The sequence below is a fragment of the Anarrhichthys ocellatus genome, unplaced genomic scaffold (genome assembly GCF_004355925.1).
Source record: "Anarrhichthys ocellatus isolate YVR2014 unplaced genomic scaffold, GSC_Weel_1.0 scaffold23, whole genome shotgun sequence".
In the NCBI taxonomy this organism is placed as follows: domain Eukaryota; kingdom Metazoa; phylum Chordata; class Actinopteri; order Perciformes; family Anarhichadidae; genus Anarrhichthys; species Anarrhichthys ocellatus.
The window spans coordinates 3,160,904-3,188,064 of record NW_022280053.1 but is presented as its reverse complement, the minus strand read 5'-3'; the positions used below and the strand labels follow the sequence as shown (position 1 = coordinate 3,188,064).

At 45.2% G+C, this 27,161-nt stretch overlaps 2 protein-coding genes across 3 annotated transcripts in view; one reads left to right on the top strand and one right to left on the bottom strand.

The window, feature by feature from the left end:
• Nucleotides 1–17,357, top strand: part of ric1 (RIC1 homolog, RAB6A GEF complex partner 1) — a 27,763-nt gene extending 10,406 nt beyond the window's left edge. Inside the window, exons 3-27 of one of the 2 annotated variants that reach the window (XM_031859913.1) lie at nucleotides 2,939–3,018; nucleotides 3,858–3,965; nucleotides 5,499–5,644; nucleotides 5,964–6,100; nucleotides 6,719–6,807; nucleotides 7,203–7,291; nucleotides 7,600–7,744; nucleotides 7,841–7,889; nucleotides 8,177–8,404; nucleotides 8,507–8,719; nucleotides 9,334–9,372; nucleotides 9,788–9,898; nucleotides 10,022–10,111; nucleotides 10,222–10,382; nucleotides 10,767–10,905; nucleotides 10,998–11,114; nucleotides 11,220–11,627; nucleotides 11,741–12,052; nucleotides 12,266–12,424; nucleotides 12,789–12,925; nucleotides 13,024–13,304; nucleotides 13,472–13,684; nucleotides 13,804–13,981; nucleotides 14,096–14,284; nucleotides 14,556–17,357. In XM_031859913.1, coding sequence (XP_031715773.1) covers nucleotides 2,939–3,018; nucleotides 3,858–3,965; nucleotides 5,499–5,644; nucleotides 5,964–6,100; nucleotides 6,719–6,807; nucleotides 7,203–7,291; nucleotides 7,600–7,744; nucleotides 7,841–7,889; nucleotides 8,177–8,404; nucleotides 8,507–8,719; nucleotides 9,334–9,372; nucleotides 9,788–9,898; nucleotides 10,022–10,111; nucleotides 10,222–10,382; nucleotides 10,767–10,905; nucleotides 10,998–11,114; nucleotides 11,220–11,627; nucleotides 11,741–12,052; nucleotides 12,266–12,424; nucleotides 12,789–12,925; nucleotides 13,024–13,304; nucleotides 13,472–13,684; nucleotides 13,804–13,981; nucleotides 14,096–14,284; nucleotides 14,556–14,871 — 4,134 coding nt within the window. In that variant the 3' untranslated portion in view covers nucleotides 14,872–17,357. Of the gene's footprint in view, nucleotides 1–2,938; nucleotides 3,019–3,857; nucleotides 3,966–5,498; nucleotides 5,645–5,963; nucleotides 6,101–6,715; nucleotides 6,808–7,202; nucleotides 7,292–7,599; nucleotides 7,745–7,840; nucleotides 7,890–8,176; nucleotides 8,405–8,506; nucleotides 8,720–9,333; nucleotides 9,373–9,787; nucleotides 9,899–10,021; nucleotides 10,112–10,221; nucleotides 10,383–10,766; nucleotides 10,906–10,997; nucleotides 11,115–11,219; nucleotides 11,628–11,740; nucleotides 12,053–12,265; nucleotides 12,425–12,788; nucleotides 12,926–13,023; nucleotides 13,305–13,471; nucleotides 13,685–13,803; nucleotides 13,982–14,095; nucleotides 14,285–14,555 lie in introns of both variants that reach the window. The other variant, XM_031859912.1, reaches the window with a different exon arrangement.
• The window catches only part of ermp1 (endoplasmic reticulum metallopeptidase 1), a 21,366-nt gene continuing 11,116 nt past the window's right edge, over nucleotides 16,912–27,161 (bottom strand). The window contains exons 7-15 of the mRNA XM_031859914.1: nucleotides 26,013–26,225; nucleotides 25,567–25,787; nucleotides 23,747–23,921; nucleotides 23,477–23,667; nucleotides 23,040–23,192; nucleotides 22,427–22,629; nucleotides 22,221–22,336; nucleotides 21,685–21,848; nucleotides 16,912–20,772 (exon numbers count right to left, since the gene is read on the bottom strand). Coding sequence (XP_031715774.1) covers nucleotides 20,596–20,772; nucleotides 21,685–21,848; nucleotides 22,221–22,336; nucleotides 22,427–22,629; nucleotides 23,040–23,192; nucleotides 23,477–23,667; nucleotides 23,747–23,921; nucleotides 25,567–25,787; nucleotides 26,013–26,225 — 1,613 coding nt within the window. The 3' untranslated portion in view covers nucleotides 16,912–20,595. The remainder of the gene's footprint in view (nucleotides 20,773–21,684; nucleotides 21,849–22,220; nucleotides 22,337–22,426; nucleotides 22,630–23,039; nucleotides 23,193–23,476; nucleotides 23,668–23,746; nucleotides 23,922–25,566; nucleotides 25,788–26,012; nucleotides 26,226–27,161) is intronic.

The following is a 27,161-nucleotide window of genomic DNA, read 5'->3' as shown; positions in this document are numbered from 1 at the left end:
AATCAAAGGATGGACTTAATGTCGGCGCGACGTGGGCAGGTAGGGGGGGGGGGGGGCCTCTGGAGCTTGTTTGAACACGCAGAAAAGAGGCCCCAGTACGCCAATACGTGGTGTACAGTTTTCTGCTGACTTGCATGTCTTTCATTCTACGTGCGAGCCCGAACTAGAGACTTTCGTCTCCGTTTCTATTTGCTTGCGTTTTTCACAGCGGCATTAAGTCCATCCTTTGATGTCCGTCTCTTTCAATTGCAGCATCCAAGTAGTGACAGTTAGTTTGAACAGCGTAGACGTGCCAACGGAAGAAGAGGAAGTGTTACGTGACGAGAGCTAATGTCCTGTAATTACAGTGTCGTCTATTATGTGCCGCGTACTGATTATTGAGGGTGCATAATTTTCCGCAAGACATCATAAAACACGTCTAATTGAGTGAACAAGGTTTCACCTAATCTCTCACGTAGACTTATGAAGGAATCCAGGTTTATTGATTACATTTTGTATAAAAAAAAATCACCGTAATTTTGATATTTGGCTCCAATTGTGCCCAGTATGAGGATGAGAGAGAGTAGGCCACATGTATACAGTATATGTTTTGTCTCTTATTGGCCTTGTGGTCCTGTATCTGCAGTGGAGACTGAGCTGGTCCTAGCATCACTCATTTATTTGTAGGCCCTATATTTGCAGCCTCATGAAAGCCTCTCGAGTAACGACGACAGCTTTTTTGTTGCCGCTCCCATTTTTCAGAGGCCGTAAGAGAGAAACCTATTTAAACTTCTTCCCCTCATTAAGCCGCTGGGTGCATTTTTGCCTTTTGAATCTTTGTGCCTGCTTGTTTATTGAGCTTTTAGTTGACAAAGAACGGGCGTCTCCGCCTCTTCCTGTATCATTACCTCTGCATGTGTGAACGCACCGAGAGTCCTGGAGACATGGGGCGTATCTCGCTGTGGCCTTCTCTTCATCTCCCGTCCCTTTCATACGAGTCTGACGAGATGAGTCGAAGTGAACGTGATCATAGTCCCACGAGAAGATGAAGGGCTGTGCGAACGCTTTACTGTCTCTTGTGAGATCAAACTACGGATGAAAGGGAGGAGATGTTGAGAGTGGGAGACGCTGCTGAGGTTTGTCCTATAGGTGGCTAACTAGTTTTCCCGCCCATCCCCCTCCCATCTCTACTGAGATCCCTTCCTCCTGTTAATTGGCATGCTTTTGAAGCACAGTAGCTGGTCACACTCGCAATTACTTTATGAGGACTAGCCCCCCCCCCGATGCTGGTTGTCAATAAAACACAGTTGGAAAGTAACTAGATGTAGATTCACTCTAGAACTGTACTGTCTTTACATTGTTGCATCCTATTTCTACTCAACTCACCGCTTTCATTTTCGTGATATCATTGTTCCTCAGTTGAAACTACTTAACGCATCATGATTTAGTAAATAATCACCTGTCACAGGTGAGCTGCATGTTTGCAGTGTTTTGTGATTAGCAGAGTTAACGATAACATAGAAATCTTTTTGTATTTCCTACTATTAATTACGTCGAGTCCACTGTGTGTGTATGTACCCTATATTTGAACATTAATGTTTGCATGAAATGTACATTTTTATCACAGTTAATTGTTGTTGTGATTAATATCATCAGCCCACAAAGTCACAGGATAACTGACACGATGCACCTGTTTGTAGAGTCAAAGTGTTTCTTTTCACATTGAGATGTGCATTATTTGAAGGATCAAAAAGCTATTTACTCTGCTTTATGTTGACAGTTTGCACTTTTCTTTATGTGTCTTAAGAAACAGAAGCATAGATATTTATTAGACATCTGATGTAGATTGGATGCATGCTGGAGCTTTGTTGTTTAGCAGTTGTTTGCCTTTGTAGCTCATCTGCAGCTTTGTGGAGCTCTGAGGCTGTTGATGGCTTTAGCAGGCCTCCGTTTGGCTCCGTCTTCTCTCTGGCTGCTCTTTTCTAGTTGAGCTTCATGTTGTTGATGGTCTCTCTCTCTCTCTCTCTCCCTCCCTCTCTTTCTCTCGCTCTCGCTCTCACTTTCTGTCACCACACTAGAAAAGTCTAGGGTTCCTTCAGTGTGCTTCCACCAACTATGAGCAAAACATCACCAGACAGAGAAGCACCACTGGATAAACGACTGGGAATAGTAGAATAGTGGTTCTAGGAGACTGCAGCATTAACAAGGTCATTGCAAAGCATCTACATCACTGCTGACAGTGGAGTTAAGATCAGGTTTCGTGTCATGTTTCAGTCTACGGGCTCAATTTCTGCCGTTTTCCAGACGTGTGTGTGTGTGTGTGCGTGTGTGTGCGTGTGCTTGCGCGTGCGTGTGTGGAAAAAAGCAGCATTGTTCGCACATAGTACAACTGCTATTTTTACATCACAGATATTGTGAGCTCCTCCACAGAATGGAGCCCCGCAGCGTGCACTTCAACTTTTTTTATTTTTTTTTAAAATGCTGACAAATTAGTTTTTTGAGCATCATTATCAGTAACAGCTCGGCCTGTTCCGGGCTGTGCAGTGCAGCGAAATGTCAACCATCATTTCCGGGGGGATACAAATATTTTCTAAACCACGAGAGTACTTGTGCTGCATAATATTATCCTTATTATGAGGAATAGAAACACATGAAATACCGGTCAAGACTCTTGCCATCTCCTCCAACAGATGATGATGATATTTTTGTTTACTTTTTCTTCCCTCAGGTCCTCTCATTATTTCTCTCTTGCTTCCCACTTTGCAAATTTTTGATGTCCTTCAAATAATAATTTATATAACTTTGCCTCCCGATGCATGTTTACAGCTCCTCCTCACTTTTCTCTCTCTGAAACATGTTATTTGTGTGTTCTCAGTGCTCTCCATCTCTCTGTCTGATAATCAAATTGTAGTTGATCAACTACATATTGATGTTGTTTTTTTTATAATTCTGTTTTCAGACTGCCAAAGGCTACATCCTGTTGTTTGATGTGCTGGGTAGAGGGGATGACAAATCCCTCTATGAGCCGGTCTATCCAAAGTGAGTGCAGCACACATTTAAACTCTCATACACGTTGATACACACACACACACACACACGTGCTGAGGTGAAGTGAGCAGAGGGGGCCGAGCTGTAGCGTGCTGGGAGGCTATACCATCAACATTATTTTAAATATATTTATTATTATGTTTTATGTTCTGTTTTATCAGTCTTGAATGTTAGCATGTATACAAAACACAGCACAACATTATTTCTTTGCAGTTTGAATTGGTCAGTTAAAACAGTCGATGCCGTGTTATTACTGCAAATGACGAATTATAATGACATTTTATAAACAATTATCAAATTTACTTATATAAACACGCGTCAGCTGATTTTTTCCCTTTCGTGATTGTTTGCTTGCTGCAATCAGCCGGCTCATGTTGTGTTTGCTCTGGACTAAATATGTAATTAATAATCCGCTGGGGTTATGTGGTTGATAAAAGCAGGGAGGGACATGTTACTGCTAACTGCTGCAGCTATCCCTGTTTGTTTTTTTTAAAGTGACCATTACACTATACACACTCCTCTGGTTATGCTTTCCAAACAGCCCTTGACCAAACGTACACAAAAGTATGTGCATAGGGGGTGTTTGCACACTTTTCTCTCTTCCTCTCCTAAAGCCTTCTGTTAGTGTGCTGTGTATCGAGTGTCCATGTAATGTATGTGTGTGTGTGTGTATGCGTCTCTTTCACATTCCTCGACAGCATGCCAGCAGAGGTCAGACAAGTCGGGGCGTATTCAGTGATGTTTTTCAGCTCCGATTTGCACTTTGGGATTTCAACAGTTTTCCTGGTACATCAGTAAAAATGAATTAATGTATTTGTGTGTTTTCACAGAGGAAGTCCTCGTGTGAGGGTGACCCCGGGGTACAAGGAGGAGCAATGTGCCCCCGCTTTGTCTTTAGAGATGAAGAAGCCCATAGACCTGGAGGCCCATATAACCAGGTAGGCAGAAGTCTTATCGTCCTTTTTATCTCTTTCTGTCTCTCTCGCTCTCTTTGTGTTTCTCCCTGTTGAGTCTACCTCTCCCTCATATAGACGGCAGCTCACATTCACAAAGACCTACACACGCTGAAACCACCAAAATACATGCTGCTCACTGTGTATCTTAATGCGAGCGCACTGGTAATCATGTTTTAACCTGGGTTCTCCGACTCCTGAGTCCAAAGACATGCAGCAGGTTGATCGATGACTCTAAATTGCCCGTAAATGGTCGTCTGTCTCCATCTGTCAGCCCTGCGATAGTCTGGCGACCTGTCCAGGGTGTTCCCTGCCTTCGCCCAATGTCAGCTCGCCCCCTAAGCGGTTAAAGATAGCGGATGGATGATGAAATGATGACGGAAGGAACAATTTTGATATCAGTGTTTGCTGGAGAGTAACTGGTTCAAATCAGCCTCATGCGTTTTCTGGACGGTGTTTATTCACATGATAAACAAGGAGATTTCATTTTAGTGAGATGGATCGCTTGTCAGCAACATAAAATGATATTTGGAGGAATTCGTTCCTTCACTGTCTCTGAAGAGGATTTCTACATTTTTAAATCTGCATTACCTGTGTGAAGACTGGTCGATTGTCAAGCCTCTGCCTGTTTTAACACACTGGGCTCAGGTCTGCAAGCTGTAAAAACAAACAAACAAATAAATAAATAATAATATTCTTGATGAGAAGAAATAACCAAAGCCAATGAACAACACTGGAGTCTGTCAGATAAGAGCCATTCTACCTTTCTACTTGTTTTTCTCCTTTGTTGTTAAGTCTTTTGCTAATTTCAGTCCTTTTCTTTAGTTTATTTTTCCTTCTAGTTTTCCACCTTCCTTATTATCCTCCCCGCATCCTCCCAACTTGACATCTTTGTTTGCTGAGTGACAAGAACTTTTCTCCTCCACTTTCTTTTTGTCTGTATTTTTTATTTATATCGTCTGCATCTTTCATGTCCTCGTGTTCATCCGTCACATCTCCGATGTGTGCGCTTGACAGAGATTACAGGGCAGCCGTCTGAATGAAAGCGCTCACGTTGGCATTTCAAAGGCACGGCTTGATTGTGCAGGAGATGAGTGGGGGCACCTCCTGCTGTGAAACTACAGTAAAAGTTGTTGCCTCCTCCTCAGCTTAAGTCCACTGTGCTTGACACCCTCAACTTCCTTTCATTTCTTTCATTCTGACGCCCGCTTTTTCTCCTTTTCGGTTGTCCCATTGTGCCATCGTCAGTCTGAGCCCTGTCATACTTTTTGATAGACAATGAGGCACTTCACACACACTCGCACAAACGCACTGTTATGTGGCCAGTAAAAGTTTCAGGCCCCACAGCTGGATGATGACTAGTCCACTGTTTTCTAACACTGCTGTTTATCTCGTTCCCCTCTCTTCCTATCGTCCCGTCCCTGCCTGTTTTATTTCCCCCGCCTCCGCCACAGTTTCTTTCCTGTCTGTTGGACCTCGATGCTCATTTCTGTGTCGTTTCTTCTCCCCTCCCACCAGTCTGCGGTCCCTTCAGGAGGACTTGTTGGTCTGCACCGCAGACGGCTATCTCCATGTGCTGCACTGGGACGGGCTCGGCAGCAACGGACGCAAGGCCATCTGCCTCACTACGATCCCCTTCTCGCTAGACCTGCAGTCTGCCCGAGGTTAGAGGAGACCCGTGCACACAGCAAACCACAGGGGAAGAGAGCAGACATGATAGTTGACAGTGTAAACAGAATCACTCTCTAATGCTGGGAAATAAATTATAAATATAAGGTTGTCTGTTCAACTATTCAAAGTTGAGTTCTTTCAAATAACATCCCTGATAGAAACACGTACATGTTTTGTCTGCAGCAGTCTTCTTTCTTTCTTCAATGTTTTTGCTTAACTTCAGTTCCACATTCAGTTTTATTGTTGCATAGAGTACTTCAACCTTTGTGTGTGTGTGTGTGTGTGTGTGTGTGTGTGTGTGTGTGTGTGTAGGTGGTCCCTCTCTAGACCTGGAAGGAGTGTATATCCGCAGTATGGAGTATTGTGTCACCCTGGATGGCTTTGCTGTGGTGCTGAGTGACGGACGCCTGGGCTTTATCACACCACTCAGCAACACCATCACCGCAGATGTAAGAATACACACACACACACACTGCCGGCGTTACAACACACAAAGTGTACCGAAGATCAATACTCAGATATTCAAAAATGTGTAATAGTTATTGCATTGAAAGGCTGATGAAAGTCACTGATTCTGATGTCCCGGTCAACAAGCTTTTAGATTTTCTTGCCATGGCAGCGCAGTGATTTTAATTCATATCATGATCATATGATTTAATACAGGACTCACGGACATTGCTTTATCTTGGCAGTGTTTAAACAGTAATGACTGTCTCTGTAAGATATCTATCTCTGCATCTAAAGAGGAGCTCACAGTAATATTTTGGCGAGAAATGAATATGATGTTCTTGAAATTGGAAAGTGGGTGTTGTTGACTCCGAGATATAAATGTTGTATTAAAATCGTGACCAAGCTGATGATGTGTGTTTATTCTCAGCTGTCAGACGTATCAACACATTTAAAGTTACATTTAAATGATGTGTTTAAAGGAAACCGCAGTTAAAACATGCTTTGCTGACCTGCAACTGCCATCATTGCACACATTCAGTTATTTATAATTCATAAATGTTCCGTGTGTGTGTGTGTGTGTGTGTGTGTGTGTGTGTGTGTGTGTGTGTGTCCAGCAGCTGCAGGGCGTCTGGGCAGCAGATGTGAATGATGGCACCTGTGTGGCTGTCAACAACAAGTACAGACTGATGGCCTTTGGCTGTGCCAGGTACGTGTCTGTAACTGTCTCTCTGTCCAAATCTTTACAATACGGTGTCGGGAAGAAAACCTAGGTGTGTGTGTGTGTGTGTGTGTGTGTAACACACGGATGCAGACCCAGAGATAGATTGTTGTCCGTGTGGTGTGTGTCCAGTGTGAGAATCTGTCGGTTTGTGTTTGCCGAGGCCGACCTGGTGTGTGCTTGTCAGAATCTCCCAATGGATTGTGTAACCTGTCGGGTTGGATGGACTTTCTCTTCGTCACTGCTCCCCCCCCCCCTCTCATTCATCGTTTTGTAATAAATAATTTCCTATCACACACAACACACACATATTGTGTTACTACACAGTTTATATTCCCCTGGGCAACAAATGATGACAATTAAACTGTTTGTTTTCATTACAGCGGCTCAGTGCTGGTGTACATGATAGACACCACGACAGGATCCATGCAGCTCTCCCACAAACTGGAGCTCACCCCAAAACACTACCCAGGTATCCCAGCATATGCTCCCCATCTCTCTCTCCTCTGTTCTTCTGTCTCTCTGTATCACACCCCTGCACAGATTCCTCCTTGAGAAAACTTGCATTCCTTCAGCTGTGTCTCTTGGGTGCACATGCCTGTGTTTCCCCTTTTTGTTACATCTGTTTCAGTCAGACTGTAATGGGATTATCTAAAGCCAGAGCTCCCCCTAGTGGGGGAGCTGCTGTGAAGGCCCATTACTGTTCTAACACTGAATGAGTTTCTAGACCTTTATAACTTCTGAACCTTTATAACTTCTCCGCATTATTTTCCTGTTCAGACATCTACAACAAGACGGGCCCAGTCAAGTTGATCTGCTGGTCACCTGACTACAGCGTGGTCATGGTTACATGGAAGTGTGGCGGCCTATCGCTGTGGAGTGTCTTTGGAGCTCACCTCATCTGCACTCTGGGAGAGGACTTTGCGTAGGTGGAAACACACACACACACACAAATGCACGAGTACACACTCAACATTTTTCTTGTTTTCATGTATCTTTGCACGTTTTGTCCTCCCCTCAGGTATCGTTCTGATGGTACCAAGAAGGAACCTGTTAAAATCAGCTCTATGGCAAGTGGATTTATTTCATTCTGTCCCACCGTCTACATTTAAACTTAAAAAGGACATTTGAATATAAAAAGAAATCCGTTGGCAATGTTAAAAGCACACATGTGGTCATGTTAAGATTCAGCACCCTCTTAATCCTGTTGTTTACAAGCACGTTGCTATTCATTGAAGTGGAACCGAGGCTGTGTCTTGCATATTCTCCACTCATTGGTAGTGTACCTGTTGCATGTAAAATGTATATTTGTTACCATTGCGTGCATAATGACTGCCTTCCACTCTGCCATTTCCAGAGCTGGGGAGCAGAGGGCTACCACCTATGGGTGCTCCCTATCAAACAGGAGAGGAGGAGGCAGCAGCAGCAGCAGCAGCAGCAGGAGGAGGAGGAGGAGCAGCAGCAGCAGCAGGAGGAAGAAGAAGAAGAGGAGGAGGAGATGGCCACACCTCCTCACCCCTCCCTGCAGGCCGGCATACTGCAGTTCCACTTCATCAAGAGTGCCCTGACCGTCAACCCCTGCACGGTGAGAGAAAACGTATTGTCAGGTGTTTTGTGTGAATACACACAAACGCAAACGCACACAGTGAACACTCATACTCCGTTTGTTCCTCTGTCGACTGTACAGAGTAACCAGGAGCAGGTGTTGCTCCACGGTGAAGACCGCCTCTACCTGACCTGTGGCGACCCCTCGCAGGTCCACAGCGCCTCCGACACGCACCCGCACACACACTTGCACCCACCCGACGGCAGCCCGCCGCACCAACCCCCCGACCCCGACTCCTCTCTCTCTCAGGGACTCAGCACTTTACTGGGACACAAGCACTGGCATGTGGTCCAGGTAAGCATGCACGCAGGATGTCGTCACACCTTGTTTGGGGGAATTTATGCAACAGTGATGAGAGTTTTGAAATATTACTTGGTAGCTCATTGTATTTCACTGCAGCCTCAGGCCATTGTGTAGCATCAGCAATAGAGGCTTTTATGGCTGTGATTACTTTCATTATTAAAAAAAACAATCCATCAAATATTCAATTTAATCTACAAATGATCTCATTTGAAAAGCAGGAGCCATTAAGTTTTACGATTAATCCATTATCAAAAAAAAAAAAAGGTTTTCTGCAAACTTCCAGTGTGAGATGGAGCTCCAGCTGCAATGAATGTAAACCACTTTGGCACTGAGAGCAACTCCATCTGCTTGGTAATGTTTTCTGGATCATAAAAGAGAACCCTGTGATGACTCTGACAGATACAAAGAAGCAGTCGATACTGTTAACAGCTAATGATGCTCGATACCGCTCACATCACCAGGGAGCTTTATTCAACAAATGCCTCAGTCGTGTGTGTGTGTGTGTGTGTGTGTGTGTGTGTGTGTGTGTGTGTGTGTATAGTTCAATGGATATGAACTATAGTGGATTATCTTGTATTTCTCATCTAATTTTACAATTCTTCTAGATTCACAGCACATACCTAGAGAGCAACTGGCCTATACGGGTGAGTACGAGAACGCGCATCTTCGCTCAGACTCCAGGTGCTGCTATATTCCTGTGTTTACTAAGCAAACTAATTTGGCTGTGTTCACAAGTGTGTATACGTAAGCAGAATTATCATCATACAAGTGTGGGAGCTCGAAAAAATCTACACATAGTTTATAGTAAAAAAGTGTTTCCTTCTCTTCTTGGAGAGCTTGAGTTTGGTCCAAAAAAGTAGCCGCTGTGAGCCTTTGAAGCCCATTTCTTGTCTGATAGGTGGCTCTACGATCAACAAACAGGACAAGCGCTAGTCAATAAAAATGTCTATAAAACTGTTTAGTTTTGTGTGCGTGTGTTTGTTCTCTGTGTAAATAGTTGACATTCTATTGTTTGCTTTATGGGCGTGTGTGTGTGTGTGTGTGTGTGTGTGTGGGCAGTTTGCAGCCATAGACACAGCAGGCCAGTGCATGGCTGTAGCAGGGAGGCGGGGCTTTGCACACTACTCCTTATTCACAAGGAAATGGAAGCTGTTTGGAAACATCACTCAGGTTTGTGACATTGTAGACTGGAGGATAACGAACAGAAACATTTTTTAGGGTTTTAAGTTTTGTTACTTTAGTGTTATTGACGAGGTAGATATAGTTAACGTGTGTTTGTGTTTGCGTCTGTAGGAGCAGAACATGAGGGTGACGGGAGGTCTGGCTTGGTGGAAGGACTTTGTGGTGGTTGCCTGTTACAATTATATTGACCAGCAAGAGCAGGTAAGATGGAGGCCCCACCTCTCATGAATTCCACGATTTCTTTCTTTTTACCGTGATTCGAGTTGGTCTCGTTGCAACACTCCCCTCTGTTCTCTCTCCGTTGACACCAGCTGAGGCTCTATCAACGCTCATCTAACCTGGACAACGCCTTTGCATCCGTCACTAAGCTGCACTCAGACACTCTGTTGCTCAACGTCTTCAGAGATATGGTCATCGTGTTCAGAGCCGACTGCTCCATCTGCCTCTATAGCCTAGAGAGGAGGAACGACGGGTGGGCTCCCGTGTACACACATTACACATCCAGTCTTAACTTAACGCCAACATTCTCTGGTTAAACTTGATACTGTTCTGTCTGTTACATCGTCTAGTGTTAATAAACAGATTTAAGCCAGCTCCAGATGCTTTAAACTTTGTCAGTAATGTAAGGCTTTTTTACCAGTCAGGTACATTGAATATATTGAATTAAGGAACCTACCTAAATATTTAAGTAAACTGCATCGAGTTGTTTGTTGTTCAAAGAAAATGAGATTCTGCTTAACAGTAAAATACTGTCGCCTCTCACACTGAAAGCTTTTTTCAAATACCTTTAGAGTTTAAGTCTTAGTTCTAGTTTTTTTACATGGAAGTCATGATGTATATGTTTACCTCTATTCAGTCCACACCCGACAGCCAGCGTGGAGTTGCTGCAGGAGGTGTCAATGTCTCGCTACATCCCTCACCCGGCCCTCGTGGTGTCTGTCACACTCACCTCTGTGCGCACAGAGACTGGCATCACATTGAAAGCCCCGCAGCAGGTAACACACACAGACACACACACACTCTGACTGACCTATACTGTCTGTAGGTGCATGTGCGTTCATACTTTATCTGTGTGTGTCCATCTCAGGCCTGCATGGCAGAGAGCATCATGTTGAATCTGGCTGGCCAGCTGATCATGCTGCAGAGGGACCGTTCAGGGCCGCAGGTACGGGAGAAGGAGACGCCTGCCAACAACAAGAAGCTGGTGAGTCCAAACAACACGCAATGCAGCAGTGACATGGTGTCGAGTTACAAGTTGTGTTGTGCACCAGTTCTTCAAGTACCTATGACACTTTTTTTTCTCCCCCAGCTACCATTTTGTCCCCCAGTGGTGCTGGCCCAATGTGTGGAGAATGTGTGGACCACCTGTCGCTCCAACAGGAAGAAGCGCCACCTGCTGGAGGCCCTGTGGTTGTCCTGCGGTGAGGCCGGCATGAAAGTGTGGCTGCCGCTGTTTCCCCGAGACCATCGCAAGCCCCACTCCTTCCTTTCCAGGCGCATCATGCTGCCCTTCCACATCAATATCTACCCTCTGGCCGTGCTGTTCGAGGACGCCCTGGTGCTGGGGGCAACCAACGAGACTGTGCTCTATGACGGGCTGCAGGGAGCCTCTGAGCCCCTGGAGGCGCTGTTCCCCTACTGCACCGTGGAGAGGACCTCCCAAATCTACCTCCATCACATCCTGCGGCAGCTGCTGGTTCGCAACTTGGGTGAACAGGTGTGTGGAGCGTCCCGTCTCATCACCTCCGCTTAGTAAAAGAATGATGGTGATGGTAAGTACCTGAACTGAGTCCATTCTTTCCACTCCTTAATGTTCTTTCTCTCCCGCAGGCTTTGATGCTGGCTCAGTCATGTGCCTCCCTCCCTTACTTCCCTCATGTCATGGAGCTGATGGTGCACGTCGTGCTGGAAGAAGAGGCCACATCGCGGGAGCCCATCCCCGACCCTCTGCTGCCCACCGTGGCCAAGTTCATCACAGAGTTCCCCCTCTTCCTCCAGACCATCGTTCACTGCGCCAGGAAGACGGAGTACGCCCTGTGGAACTACCTGTTTGCCGCTGTGGGGAACCCCAAAGATCTGTTTGAGGAGTGTCTCATGGCTCAAGACCTGGACACAGCAGCCTCGTATCTGATTATACTACAGGTAGCGACACACTGACGCTACATGCACATAGTCGGTTAGCTTTTCGTAGCATGATGCAGGCGTTATTAGACGTAATCAGCCTAGGACGGAAGTATTAAAATCATTGTTCATACCTGACTAAATGTGATTAGGGTGTCATGATGTCATAAAATGCTCACATGGTCTCCACCGGTCTCTTCCATCTTTCTTCTCCTCTGTCCCTACTCTGTAAAGAGCATGGAGGTCCCAGCAGTGAGCAGACAACACGCCACTCTACTCTTCAACACGGCGCTTGAGCAGGGCAAGTGGGACCTTTGCAGGCACATGATCCGATTCCTCAAAGCCATCGGCTCCGGGGAGATGGATACTCCGCCCCCAACGCCCACCACACAGGTAGAGAACTTAAGATAATTTCTACAAATATGCATTTCCTCTGCTTGCCACTTGTCTTCAACTTTGTCTAGGAAAAGTTACAAGCAACTTCCTGCTGAAACAAATATATTCATTAAGGATGCCTTCATCATATCAGTACTTGAAAGCACACAAGGAATGTGTGTAAATGATGTTTCAGATTGATTTGTCGTGAAGAGATGACTCACAGAAACACAGCACAAGCACTTCTTAGCTATGCTTGATCTAGGTCTGAAAGCCCAGCATGCTTTGTACTCACAAACAGGTGGTTGAGCTCTCGGTCTCAAAAAGGCCCGTAGCCCCGGCTGAAAACAGGAAATAGTGAGCTGTGTATCTCTGTCTTTAGGAACCCAGCTCAACTGGCGGTTTTGAGTTCTTCAGAAATCGCAGCATCAGTTTGTCACAGTCGGCAGACGCCATCGCTACGGGCAAGTTCAACTTGCAGAAGACCTTCAGTATGCCTTCTGGACCCTCTTCTAGAGGGTATGGACACACACACACACACACGGTAACAAAGATTTTGTCTTCCTTAAAATGTCCTCACCTAAACATCTCTCCATCCTGTGTTTGATTCCTGTCAGTCGGGACGGGGAGTGTCCGGAGAACATGTACATTGACATGATGCTCTGGCGCCACGCCCGCCACCTCCTGGAGCAGGTGCGCCTCCGCGACCTCGGTTGCTTCTCTGCACAGCTGGGCTTCGAACTCATTGGCTGGTTGTGTCGCGAGCGAAACCGGGTGGCTCGCGTTGAGGACTTTGTCTCTGCGTTGAAGAGACTCCATAAGGATTTCCTCTGGCCCTTCCCTGTCATTCCCGGGGGAAGCATCAGCTCGCCTCTGAAGAACGGACGCTGTCGCACAGGTGAGTGACACAGGATTCATGCAATACAGGTTAAAAATGAACCTGTTCATACATAATTGACAGCATCAATAAGTACATTATTAACATTAACATGTGAACTGGGGTTTCTGCTGACCACAACACTTTTGGCTCAATCTCAATATTTCATTTTTTTTGTTGCTCTTAAGTGCTGAGCACCCGGCTGTTGAAGTCGCAGTCAGCTGACAGCCTGTTGAACAGCGACATGGACACAGCGCCCCCTCAGGCAGCTTCCAGCAACAACACCTGGCTGGATGGGCTCGGGCAGAGGTCCAAAGACATGGACGCGGCCTCGTCCTCTCATTCCAACCAACACTCGCCACAGACGCACGATGCTTTCCTCTCTCTGCTCACCAACAAAGGTAATCAGGCTCGAACGGTTAACCCCTGCAGTCACCAGCCTTCAGTAACCCTCCTGAGGACATGCTGTTGTCTTTTTTTCTGTCTTATTTCCCCTCTGCCTTTTCCCTCACCCCTCCAGTGGAAGAGTACAGCGTCGGCTCTGCCACAGACTTGACAGAGACCAGCTCGGTGGTGGATGGCGACTGGACGATGGTCGATGAGAACTCGTCCACGCTGAGCCTGAGCCAGGCCGAGCTGGAGCACATCTCCATGGAGCTGGCCAACAAAGGCCCGCACAAGTCCCAAGTGCAGCTCAGGTGAGACAACATCCCTCCCCCAAACCTCACTTCCACGATCCCACTGCAGTGCTTTGATTCAATGTGAAACCAAAGCCAGTACTTGACAGCCGTGCCTCTCTTTGTTTCCTTCAGGTACCTCCTTCATGTGTTCATGGAGGCAGGCTGTCTGGAGTGGTGCGTCGTGATTGGTTTGATCCTACGGGACGCCAACGTCATAAAGCAGGTGATCGGCTTCCTGGACAGCCCAGAGGTTCCCCAAGACACCGTGCAGAGCGTCCAAAGCGGCTTATTGGCCGTCGACACGTGGGTCTCCACTGACTGGTGGGTGTGGCTTTAAAATGTTGTGTTTTTTTATACTATGACTTTTATAACATTTGTAATGACATTTTGTATGACGCACTAAACTATGACTATTTTGTTAACATCATTGGTTGATCAGCTATCATCACAAACAGGACAAAGGCATTGTAACACAGGGAGTTTTTTCAATGTGGTTTGCTGTTTTGTAAAAGTGAAGCGACATGTAAAGGTGAACAACGCTGTACCGAGCTTAACCCTCCTCTCTCCTCCATCGCTCGTCTTTTTTTTCCAGCCTCGGGTACAAACCGTTTCTAAACCTGATCCAGCCCCAGCTTCAGGATCTGATGGATTCAGCAGCTGAGCAGGTGCAGCCCGAGGCCTTCCAGCCCAGCAGCCAGAGCTCCAAGCTTGGCGGCTCCGAAGGGCCGGGAGGTGCTGCGGCGCCTCGGCCGGAGGACGGTAGAGGAGCGACGGCTCCGCTGGGCCTGGCCCTGCCCTCCCTCGAACCCGCCGGAAGTTTCCCCCGCCCCCCTTCTGAGGACTGTCCTCCTGAACAGACGGAGGAGCTGGGAGAGGACGAGGGAGCCTACGACTGCACCTTGTCCTGAAGCCTCCTCCGGACTCGAACCTGTGAACTCGAGGGAAGGAAAGGAGGAGGCAGCAGCAGTTGCTTGCCCAAAATATACGTGTGCGCGCGTGTGTGTGTGTGCGTGCGTGCGTGCGTGCGTGCGTGCATGCGGAAAGTACCTCTCCTGCAGGTTCTTACATCGGTCAGTATTATCCACTCTTCAGATTTGCCTCTTGTTTTGACTGGAACTCCTGTGGAAGCCCAAAGACTCACACAACCAGTGACAGGCTCTTCTCTAACAGGCCACCTATGTCAGTTTGTGCAGTTACACATCATGTTGTGGTGCTTGGAAGCTGTACACCAACACAGGAAAGGCTACCAGGCTTCTTTTTTTTTTTTTTATTACAAGGCAGATGTTTTGTGTGCGGAACTTTTGTTTGGCACTCATTCAAGTGCAACTGGAGACTTTGGAATGTCCTCTCTTTGTCCAGACAAAAACCTCAATTGTTTAATGCAAAAGGTGCAAGAATCAGTTCAAAGACAACGGAAAAACAAACCTGAGCGTATTGGCATCATGCTACATTGTAGAACAAAGAGGCGTTTCATACTTTCATACCTCATGATTTCAAAATATTTTGTGATACCTTTTTCAATAATGTAACGGTGTACACGATAACATTATTTTTCTATCAATTGCACCGTGTCCCTGGAGTCTCCCTGTAAAAACTAAACTGGTATGAATTCTATGTAGTTCTTGAGAAGTGACGACCTTAAGATTTCTAAGAAAATGATCTCTGAGAATAATCCACTGTTGTGAGTGCAGACTAGTTTCTTACCTCTGAGCCAGAATCAGCTCGTCTGATCTTCTTCATGTGGTCCAGAGTTTAAGACAACAAGCAGATCAGTGTTAAGCCTTCCCGGGGTGAGCAGATTTACGGCCGTACTGTAGTGCAGTGAAGGCAATATAAAAACCAAATCATGAAACTTTATCCAGCTTTTTAAACACACGTTTGGGTTTCAGTCTCCATCCTATCTTCGGCTTTGCAAATTGTTATTAAAGCCATCCTACGTAGTCGATTTTTACCGATCCCTCATCGAAAGAGCATCATCTGACCACCTCTGACACGTCGGCACCATTTTTAACGTGAGGGTGAGATTGATTTAGTCGTCGCTTTGGCTGCGTGTTGTGATCTTCTATTTAATCTGGCCCAATATGCACATCACACCCCTGAACTGCTTGCGTCAATGAGTACCGATTTGTGTGCTTTTCTTTGTGGGACTCTGAATATGTTTACCACATCGTGTCGACATGTTTGGTGACTTCCATCACATGCAAACTGATTTTATAGTATTAGTGCTTGTTATTATTACCATTATTTATTGGCATCATAGCGGAGTGGTAATTGCTGACTTGGTTCTCAGTTGGTTTTTATGACTGATAAACTTTTCCCCCTTTCTTTAGTTAATGAATGTCGTGTCTCTACTGCGAGCACTAAAAGGTTCATCACAGATATGTCAGTATTATATTGTGCAATGTATCGAAATGTTACTCAGCTTTATTTCTTATGTTCACTACTTTCCCCCCCGGCTGTTTGCTTATGCGTTCCACGATAGACCAAATCATATTTTATAGATTCATATTTGTTTTTGCTCTCTTGCCGGGTGTGGTATCTGTTGAAGTTTTCGATTCTTCGGTGGTTTCTGTTTTATGAAAATCTGTATTGTTGGAACTCTTTACTGTTCGGGCAAAAACGACGTGTCGTCGTCACTCGGCATGCTGTCGGGCCAGTCTCCGCTCTGAACAAGCCTACAGCCACACTACGCTGCTCCGCTGTAAGCTTCGACTTGAATAAAAAGGTAACGCGACGAACCAAAGACTTTAACGTCCAGAGGCCTTCTGTTTTAAACCGGTGGAGCGCTTGACTTATTATGCAGAGGGGGGGGGGAGAACCATCTATCTCCCTTACCCCATCGGAAACATAACCATGGATGCATACGAGACAATTTCCTACGGAAATGAATATTGCAGATGTTTTTTTTTGTTTTCCATCTCTCGGTCTCGTGGTACTCGGGTGTCGCGCTCTGGACGGCTCTCCCTCCCTCCCGTGCACAGTGGAGACGTTTTATTTCTGTGGGTGGCAGCAGCAGCAAAACATCCTCAATGCAGTGTAAAGATACTCTCTTGTACATTTGCCTTTTCTACTCATGGTTGGTTTTCTACTTCATTTTTTTCTTTTCTTGTACATAAAGACCAATAAATTATTTTTTAAAATGTAAGTTTGCCTATATTTCTAATTGTAATCTGATCTGTTATGTACATGGAAGCGAAATGACACGTGTTGTAAATAGAACAATGGTAATGTAATAAACTGTTTTAATTGCTGTACAAGTGCTAATTTAATTCAAGCTTTTGTGCATATTTGTTAAATCGTCCCGTCCATTCAAACAGATGGATACCCTGTTATCAGATCAATTAATTCATATTGACAAGACAAATATGCAATAAAAAGAAAAACAGCAGTTTCAGGACTTGTTAAGTGTCAAATTAATCAAAAAAGAACATTTAAATTTAACTTTCAGTACAAAAACTGAACAGTTCAGAAATGGGCATGGGTGAAAAGTTTGACAAAAAAAAAAACAGTTCAGGTAACTTTAACAAAACTGTTAAGTTAAACATCTTTAAAAAACAACAATGGACATCCTTCAACAACAGGCATTAAGACATTTCAATGTGTATCCCAGAACAGATTTCAGTTAAACGGCTTCTTTCTCAAGCTGATATGAACATTTGTGTGAATTTGTTTGCTTTGTGGTGAAGATAAAGCTGTGTTTTTATACACAGAACAAAGACACACTGCGCAGTGTTTCATTAACACATTAGATTCTGTCTCAAACAATTCAAATGAACTTAATTGTAAAACAGGAGTTTGTTTTATTTACGTTCAGCTCTCTAGCAGAGCTCTGTGCACGCTTGGATGAGACGTCTCTCTGCTCCGCCCCACGTCTACAGCAGTCCCTCCTGTGTTCGTGCTTCTTATAAAAATAAACGCACCTCGTGTTATTACTATAAACAAAACTCTAAACAATATGGTTGTGTCAGATCTCTGCCACGACTTGAAATGGTTAGTGAAGAACTGGAAATATGAAATCTCTTTTAAACTCCTAGTTTTTCATGCTTTCCTTCAGTCTAGAACAAAACTGAAACACTGCCACTTTAACAGATTTTTTTTTAGAAAAAATATCCATTTACACGTAATAAAGCTTTTTCTCCCATAAACACTGCATATTAATAAAACAGATTTAAATCAGTCTCTTGTCACTTTAAAGCAGCGTTGGTGTCGTCGCCGCACAGCGCTGAGAGACATCTACATACACCCCCCCCCTTCTCTCTCCTCCCCCCTGTTCTGAAGCTTTCAGTCGTATCCCACGGTCTTCCTCAGCAGATGGAGCGTAGGCTACTTTAAGGACTTCTCGTTGCACACTGTGCATAAAGAGAAGGAGCATAGTAGGGCGACATGTTGTCGAAGGCTGTGGTGGATTTTCAGTTGAAACTTTCCAACAGACAACTCGTGTACAGTGCAGCACCTGATATCTTTAAGACCTCTGAGACAGTAAACAGTGTGTGTGTCTTTGGACGCAAAGTGTTAAGGCCTCCGTGTCATTTCTTATGTTGTGAGACTGACTACATGGATCACGAAGACACGACAACAAAGTCGCCGAAAAAGACAATTTTTGCTCAGTTGATCTCATCTTTACGACCTGATGATGTCACACATGGGAGGAGTCAAACTGCCAACAAGCAACCATGTGACAGTCGTTCACATTTTCATCTGAGTGTGGGACTCAACGCGGGGACGGTCACTCAGATGCGATTCAGATATCAAGGGAACCGTTCTATTTAGTCAGCAGAAAACAAGACGAACATAAAGATGCTTTATAATGCATCAAAACTAATCTCCCTCTAATGTCAGTTAGCTGAATTATTGAAATGGTTCCAACAGTAACATTCAAACCAGTCTCACAGCTGTTCTCGCGGTGTAGGACGTTTTGATCACTGTGGAGGTAGTGGTGACCCTGAAGGGGTCAGAAGGGCCAAGGGGTGAAAGGAGCAAGGGGTTCAACTTTTCCGTAGATCTCTTATTGGCACAACTGTTTCTGTGTCATCTCTTCCCCCCCCCCAGTCCCCCTCTATAACAGTCAGCTTTTTTACTCCCGACTCAGTGTTGCCAACATGTGGTACAATCTAGTGTAACTCAGTCCTAACTGATCCTTGGTGTGCTATGAGGTCGACTATGTGCAGTAGACACTTAAGAGGTCATATTCACTGGAATTATAGTTGTGCTACTTGGGCTCCAGACACCAAAAAAAAAAAAAAAGATGCAGCTCCATATGAGAGAAATATAAGAAATATTAGCAACAGTCACCGGTTTGAGCTGTCCGCAGCAGCACCAATGCATGGTTACATGGTCTGTTATCTGCAGCTGAGATGTAGAGTCACATAACTGGATCACCCTTCTTTCAGTAGATTTAATCATTTGGTTATTGAAATACATTCACTGGTGCTGTTAAGGACAGCTCTTGGCACGCAGCAGAGGTCAAGTTGGAAAGTACAGATACTTTCTACAGTAGTTGCAAATGTTAAAAACACCAAACCCCCTCCACCAAGCGGACCGACGCTTGTGCTATTAATGAGCGTGGAGTTGCATTGCTGGTTTTCCTCCCAGTCACCCACGAGGCTTGGCTAAGAATCTTAAAATCACAGGATATTCAGACGGCCACAAGTCCTCGTTTCCCTGCGAGTTCTCGTCTGATCGAGCCCAGAAATCAATACGCATTAGCTTGAACGCATCAGGCGGAAAAAGACTTCGAAATTGCCCTCTGCACAAAACGTTCATGACAGCTTAAGCCTTTTAATTAAGGACACGTTGACATTTTGATTTTAGCCAGCTGTTTTCCTTTGACAGTTTTCTGCCTCCGAGTGCCAGATTCTGACGATTTAAAGCACATGGGTACAACTTGCTGCAAGTCAGTGGTGTTATCGAGGAACGGTGAGCAATTTCAACCGTTTACACAAAAACTATCTGCTCAGATTAAAAAACGAGGGCGCGCTGATGAGAAGCAACTTTCAAAGTGTCAAAGTTTCCAGTTAAAGTCGGACGGTTCAAACTAGAAACGGCCCCCCCCCCCCCCCTTCCAAACAGATCCATCGCTACGTTCCTACACCGACAGACAGCGGCGGCTTGTCATTTCTGCCGAGGAGGCCGGCGACACATCTGGCCCGAATGGTTTGCCGATAAAGAGAGAGAGCAAGGGGAAGTAGAGACATGCGAACGAGATTGAAAGTGAGGAAAGGGAGCAAGATGGGATTGAAGTAAAGCAAAAGGCACAACAGATCGAGTACAAAAAGAAAAAGAAAAGTCGCCCCTTTTGTTTCACTTAACGCGGCAGTGAGCGCGAGGCTTGCGGTGGCCGGTGCGTCGGTCAGTTGAGTTAGTCAGTTTGTAAGCTCCGGCGTGTCTCGCCTCCTGCTCGGTTAGCTGCTAAGCCTACTCACACAGTGATGGGGGGTCTCTGAGGCAGGCTGGAAAGGGAGCGGGAATGTGTGTGTGTGTGTGTGTGTTGAAGCGTGTGTGTGTGTGTGTGTGTGTGTTCGTGTCAGAGAGAAAAGGCGTCGGGGCTCATCCTCGGCGGCTGTTCCTTGAAATATATTCTGTCAACCCTCAGCGCTTCTCGGGGCTCTCGGCCTCTGCGACGCGCGGCGTCCTCAGTATCGGTACATGTCGTAGGTGCTGACCCAAGATGAGGGGAAAGCCCACGTGGGAAACCTGCGGTGGATTTCCTCCAGCTGAGCAGTCCTACTGTCTTGCCCGAAGAAATAGTGGGTGGAGATGGCGACAGAGATCATCCCCTCGGGGCCTGATGGGTCCGGGTCCCTGGGAGGCTGACAGAAGAAGGGGGGGGGGGGGAAATCAGCAGATCAGCAGTTTTTCCAGGCTCGAAGACAAATGACAATTATGCCACATGTGTTTTAGCTTATCCGATGGATTTTAAAAGGACTCCTTAAAAAGGTCGTGGAGTTGGAAACTCAACCCGTGCAGTTGTTAATACAGATTAAAAGAAATCAGAGTTTAAAGGTTTTCACATGATGCTCTGTGTCCTACAGGAGCTTATCTCAGACAGACATCACTGACCGAGGCCATAAAGGGAAATTCTGCAGAAATTCAGACATGTGTGGAATAACAAGATTTACAATAATAACAAGATTTATTTAGAATAACAAGGAGCAGCAGAACATAATGATTTATAGAATATTGTGATCTGAAAATAATAGTTTGATGTGTTTGGAAACACACTCAGATTGATCTCATAGTATAATATGTCAAAAATAAGGCGTTCAAAATCATAATACAGTAAGTGATAAAAAATGTCATAGTACATCATAAAGAATGTCATGGTAAAAAAGTCATTATAGTGTGTCTACTGTGTTCCATGTACGATGCTATGTTCACATTTTGTGCCATTAATATTTTTCTCATTAATGATGTATTATTACATCCTGCCGCAACCCATCTGATCAATCAGATTTTAAATTTTCATGACCCAACCCGCCTGATCCGCGGTCAATCTGGTGCCCGCTGAATTAACTGCAATCCACAAATCCATAATGCGCATCTTGAATGAGTTGATGGGATTGCATTTGCAAGTTCTACCTTCCACTGTGGAAAAGAAAATCATTGATTGATGTATAGCATTGTCATCTGTCATGGTGACCGTAGACCTCCAAACTCTAATCAGTTCATCCTTGAGACCAAGTGGATGTTACAACAAGTACAGAGCGAGCTGCAGACATTACCTGGATTTCAAACCAGAAGATCCACGTGGGGGCGTCGAGGCCGTGGGAATAGAAGACGAAATATTCTCCGCTCAGGTCGAACTGAGGGGTCCCGTCCCCAAAGGACCAGGTGGAGAGGCTGGCTCCTCTGTGAGGCATCAGGTAAAGGGACATGTGGCTGGGACCTGCACACACACACACACACACACATCAGGATGAGATAAATGTATGCATCACACCATTGACACATCTGTGGCAGTGATTGTACTTTAATGGTTGAAGAACTGCTTGGCACCAGAAACCCCGAAACTGAATGTGTGGAAACTTCAACAGAAACTGAATGCACTTAACCTCAGACTCAATCTCAGTGCTGATGTAATCTCTCCATCCAGCTCTGCCTGTCCTGTCAGTAAATGTGCTTCTGTCATCAGCCAAGATTTGTCTGGACTGCAAATTGGTGTTGAGTTGCAAGACTTTTTTTAAATTGTTTTATCTCTGCCAGCAAATCCTAAAAAGAAGCAGTGTTGTTTCTTTTGGCCACATGAAGTGCTCCTGACCGTTCACACTGAATGTCATCTTGACCGTCCCCCAGCTGGTCTCCTCTCTGGACAGCAGGCTGAACTCCACCGGAGCGCTGGGAGACAATTCTGGAGCAGGGAGGTACCAGTTCTTCCTGCAAAGACACCGAAAATACTTGAGATGAGGAGGAATAATATAATACATGAAAAAAAATGCTGTCGGCTCCAAGGGCCGTGTCACTGACTTGCTGAGGAACTTCACAGGCAGGAACCAGGGGTAGCCGCAGAAGGGCCGGTCCTCTCGGCAGCTGGTGCGAATGCTGTCGTTGATCTCGGGGATGTCGGGTGTGACGTGCTGCATGCCCGTGTAGTCGAAACTGTTGATCCACACACCCGAGTCCTGGCTCTCCACCTGGCCCTGGAGATTGTGGAAGGTCCGCGTTGTATGCTGCAGGAGGGAGGATAGAACATGTTTCTATTTACTACTTCCAAGCACTCGTTTTCCCCTCAACCTGCCTTGCTCTACAGACGTTTTACAGAGAGAGTTTCTTAATCACTTCAGGGCGTTTTCTGTTATTTACATCAGCAGGTGGAGGATTGGAATCAGAGCACTTTCATCCAATCACAAAAACACATGGAGAGACATGAGAGTCGTGGTGTTCATCGTTCCAGTTACATATATAGGGGCTTTGTATTTCACCTGCTCCCTACAAGAGATGTTACTCATACAAGCAGGGGCTGCACTGCAGGATAGTCAGTTGAGCGGAAAGTAAAAACTCTAGCTACTTCTGCAGGAGCCGCATTAAAAGTGTTTATGTTGGGTCTTCCCCCACTATCAGTGTAACATTTTTTACAAACCTGCAGGAAGACTCGTTTTGGCCGCGGGCTGTCTGGACTGCCTGAATAAGGGAAGAGGAGGCCACAGGACATCAGCAGGAACATGAAGATGAAGACTGAGCCCAGACCAGCCAGGACCCACTTAGTGCTCCGGGCCAAGTAGATGAAATGCAGCTGAGACAGCGAGAAGAGAGATATAATGTGTTACTAAGGCACCGTCTACAAGGTTTACATCACATTTTACTGCCGCTCTGTCAGTCTACTTTCCACAGCTGTTGGTTTGCTTATCTGAAGTCAAACAATTCATGTCAATAAACGCCTCAAACAAAACAACAGTGTGGTCATGTGTATTCTGTCCTGTACACACTACCACCAATGTCACCAGTGTGACTTCAAGGTGAAAATGTAATAAATAAAGATATATACTCATTGTTGTGCATTGTGTTGGGAATACTCACGAAAAAGGAGGAGAGGAAGATGGTGGCCAGGGTGACCAGGGTGGCCATCACCACCTCGGGGGGTATCTCGGTACCGCTGCGCCCCATGATGGGCGTGAAAATCTCAAACACCACCCAGATGAGGAACATGAAGTGGACGTACGGCAACGCCAGGCCCAACAGATAGAGCACGCTGTACTTCAGTGATGCTCCTGCAGACAGATAGAGAGAGGTCAAGGGTCAGACCAGCAAGACAAGAAATGTTACATTCACTGTAAGTCGAGTGTTTACCTCTGTGTTTGAATTCTTTGGCCAGCAGCAGCCTGGTGGCCAGGGGGAAGGCCACCATGAGCATGGGCACATAGGCTGAACACAGGCCCTGCTGGGTGAGCCACACCAGGCTGCAGCACCACAGCAACAAGCTCACGTCAAAGTAGAGATCGCCCAGCTCCACCAAACGGACGCCCTGCGTGGAAAACACACATGCAGCAGCTCAACACCGAGGCGATACGCGCGAGACTCTATTTTTGGACTGTGTGTTGCTTTGATAGGGGGGGAATCAGATGTGCAATTGAGGAAAGAAATGTAAATTTTGCTTTAACTTTGGGATTAAACTCTGTTGACAAGAGACGAATGCTCCGAGGTCAGCTCGTACTCTTCACTCATCACATACGCAGCCTCTGAAATGCATCGCTTTAGTTAAATAAGAGCCTTATATACACATTACATGACTCGTGACTGTCGTGGATAAATACCGAACAGGAACAAAGAATCATTAATGTGACTTGGTACTTCCCGGTTTCTACAACAGGAACTTTACACCGTGGCCACAGTTGTATCATTATAGTTAAACTAAAAAAAGAACACTTCTATCAATGCAGGAGGAACTGGCTGACCTAGTTTACCAAACATCTCCTTAACAAAGCACAACATCCTACATTTACACAAGGCGGGGCTGCTTTTATTGCTTTAAAATGAAGATCCAGATCACTGCCTCACTTGGCACTCAGCTCCTCTCCCACATTGACTTAATGGTTTGCCAGTTTTTTTTTTTTTTTTTTGTTTTTAAAAAAAAAAAAAAAAAAAAAAAAAAAAGCTGGCAAAAAGAGTTCTAAAAAAATGTCCAATATTATATCCACTTTTACCACAATTCATAGTTAAATTATATCCAGTTTAATTTATCATTATTTATCAATATAAATGACCACATTTGAAACAGAATGGATGGTGTTGATGAAGCGATATACAGTGTTCTTATAATAAAGATTCTGTTTCATTGGAGATTGAGGTCTTATGTGGTCTGGCACAGAGGTTGGTCTGAGTCCTTTCTGGCCATGGAAAGCTGGAGTTCATATCGTGGTTAGCTTCAGATAAAAATACACTTTGTGATGTTTTTAATCTTAAAGAAACACTTATATTTACTACATGTCAGACATAAAATACATCAATGCAACTAGCTGCAACTAGCTGCAAGACATGTCAATAGGTTTTCAGCATGAGACACTATTTGGTGTTCTGAGAGACGACTGCGGGTCTGACATTTCTACAGTTGTTTAATCGAACACAAAGAGCTTCTGTTCTGACATCACAGTGAAGGAAGAGGAACTGTCTGGCTTTCCCCTCTCTGCACTTTAGTTCCCATTAAATGTGAGCTCAGAGAGTCCAGATGAGATATTAGGCTCCAGTAAATAGTGCCCTCAAACAATAAATAAAAAACAGTCTACACTGTGTTCAGAAGGAACTCTCAAATGTAGCAACATGTTTCATTCAACAAGAGGAATCGTAACATAAGTCAAGCTGGTAGACATTCTTTCAGACGCAAGATAGTAAACACTCACCTTTGGTCTAGACCTTTCCGGATATGCGCTTATTTGCTTTCTTGCCAAGAGTTAGATAAGAAGATTGACAACATGAATTCTCATCCCATATCCGTCCCTGTTTCATGAGGCTGGAACCAAGAGGTGGTTAGCTTAGCATAAACACTGGAGGAAGCAGTAGGTTGATTTTGTAGGGGGGGATACAGGCTAGCTGCATGAAAGCAAATAAAGCTTTTTCCCCAAAATGTGAAACTATACCTTCAAAGGAAGCCCTACAATAAAAACTCCACTTACTCCATAGTACAAGTTCTTGGCCAGCGTGTGAATGAGGATCATCTTGCCCGTGGCGGTGGCCCCGTACAGGCAGATTGCGGCGTAGAAGTGGTTGTACCAAAACATGGAGCGGCCCAGCAGAGTGACGAGCAGCGCGACGATCAGCACCGACATCAGTGTGACGAACCAGCTCAGCACCGCTACGCCTGTGGCGAAGGCCAGATCTCGAACATATCGGCCCCCTAAGAGAGATGGCGATGAACGGTAAATGAAGACCTGACACACAAGAAATACCTCATCAAACTCTTCTACAAAAATAATTTAAAAAGGTCAACTTGGATTTGGCCCCACGCGTTTGTTTTAGACTATTTTAATCCTACAGACAAAAAAACATTTAAATAAGACACACACACATCCAGTGCAGGAAATGACATCACATGCATCCAACACAGGAAAGGGAGACCTACCCCTGTTGCCTGGTAGCGAGGCTTTCTTGGCCAGATAGAGGAAGGTGGCTGCAGCTACCATGTAGTTCAGGATGGTGCCGACGCGGGCGGGGTACGCCACCACAACGACCCCCAGCAGGTCGAAAAATACCATGTTGCCATGTCGGTACTCTGAGGAATCTGCCAGCTTCTCTGACATCACCAGGTACCTCAGGACCGCCAGGATGTTGTCACCTGCAAACAGGAAGTGAGTTTCAAGGTGAAAAAGACACAATAAACCCATTTCATTTTAGCTGCATTGATTTCAGCAAAAAAACGGAGGCAGGACATGATCCGGCACTGTATGGGAGAATGCATGACGTCATGGACAAACTAGGGAGTAAATACTGAGTTTAGTCTATTGTGGTTTCTGGTCTACAATCAGAGGAAGGAAATGGTTAATATGACTGAATGTGAAAGTGATAACTTCATATGACAAAGAGAGACTCGTCCTTTATAGAGCCGACACATCACATGCAGCAGACGGTTTATTGATGACTCGGACAACCTTCTGACTACACTGAGGTAATGGCCTTTGACACTCCTGCACGGCCACCCAGACAGTATTTTAAGCCGCAATAAGACCGTGTGCATGTGAACACTAAATACTAAACAAGATACGAGTACATTCAGGCGTTTTGCTGTGTATTGACCCTAATCATCAGTTTGATTAAATGTAATTAAATTGGTAATTATAAAATTATAGAAAGACGTATGAAAGACAATTAATCTACACCATTAGACACTACTACACTTACATGTACAATAATACTTTTATACTCCCTGTCGTATTCTCCCACACATACATTACAATTCTCTTTAAACAACTATACTCATGACAGGATATATAAAATAAGCTGCACAATCTCACTCCCAAAAATAACTGTCTTCCTTAGATCAGTACTACAGGGTGCTTGGTGTTTGTTAGAGAGAATGATCTGTGAGAGGAAATAAGATCTATGCCCGGAGCACTACTGTGGCTAAGGGTATAGTTGTGTGTGTATGTGTGGGTGAGTGAGGGCAAATAAGATCAATGCCCCGAGCACTACTGTGGCCAAGGGTATAGTTGAGAGTGAGAGAGAGAGTGTGTGTGTGTGTGTGTGTGTGTGTGTGTGTGTGTGTGTGTGTGTG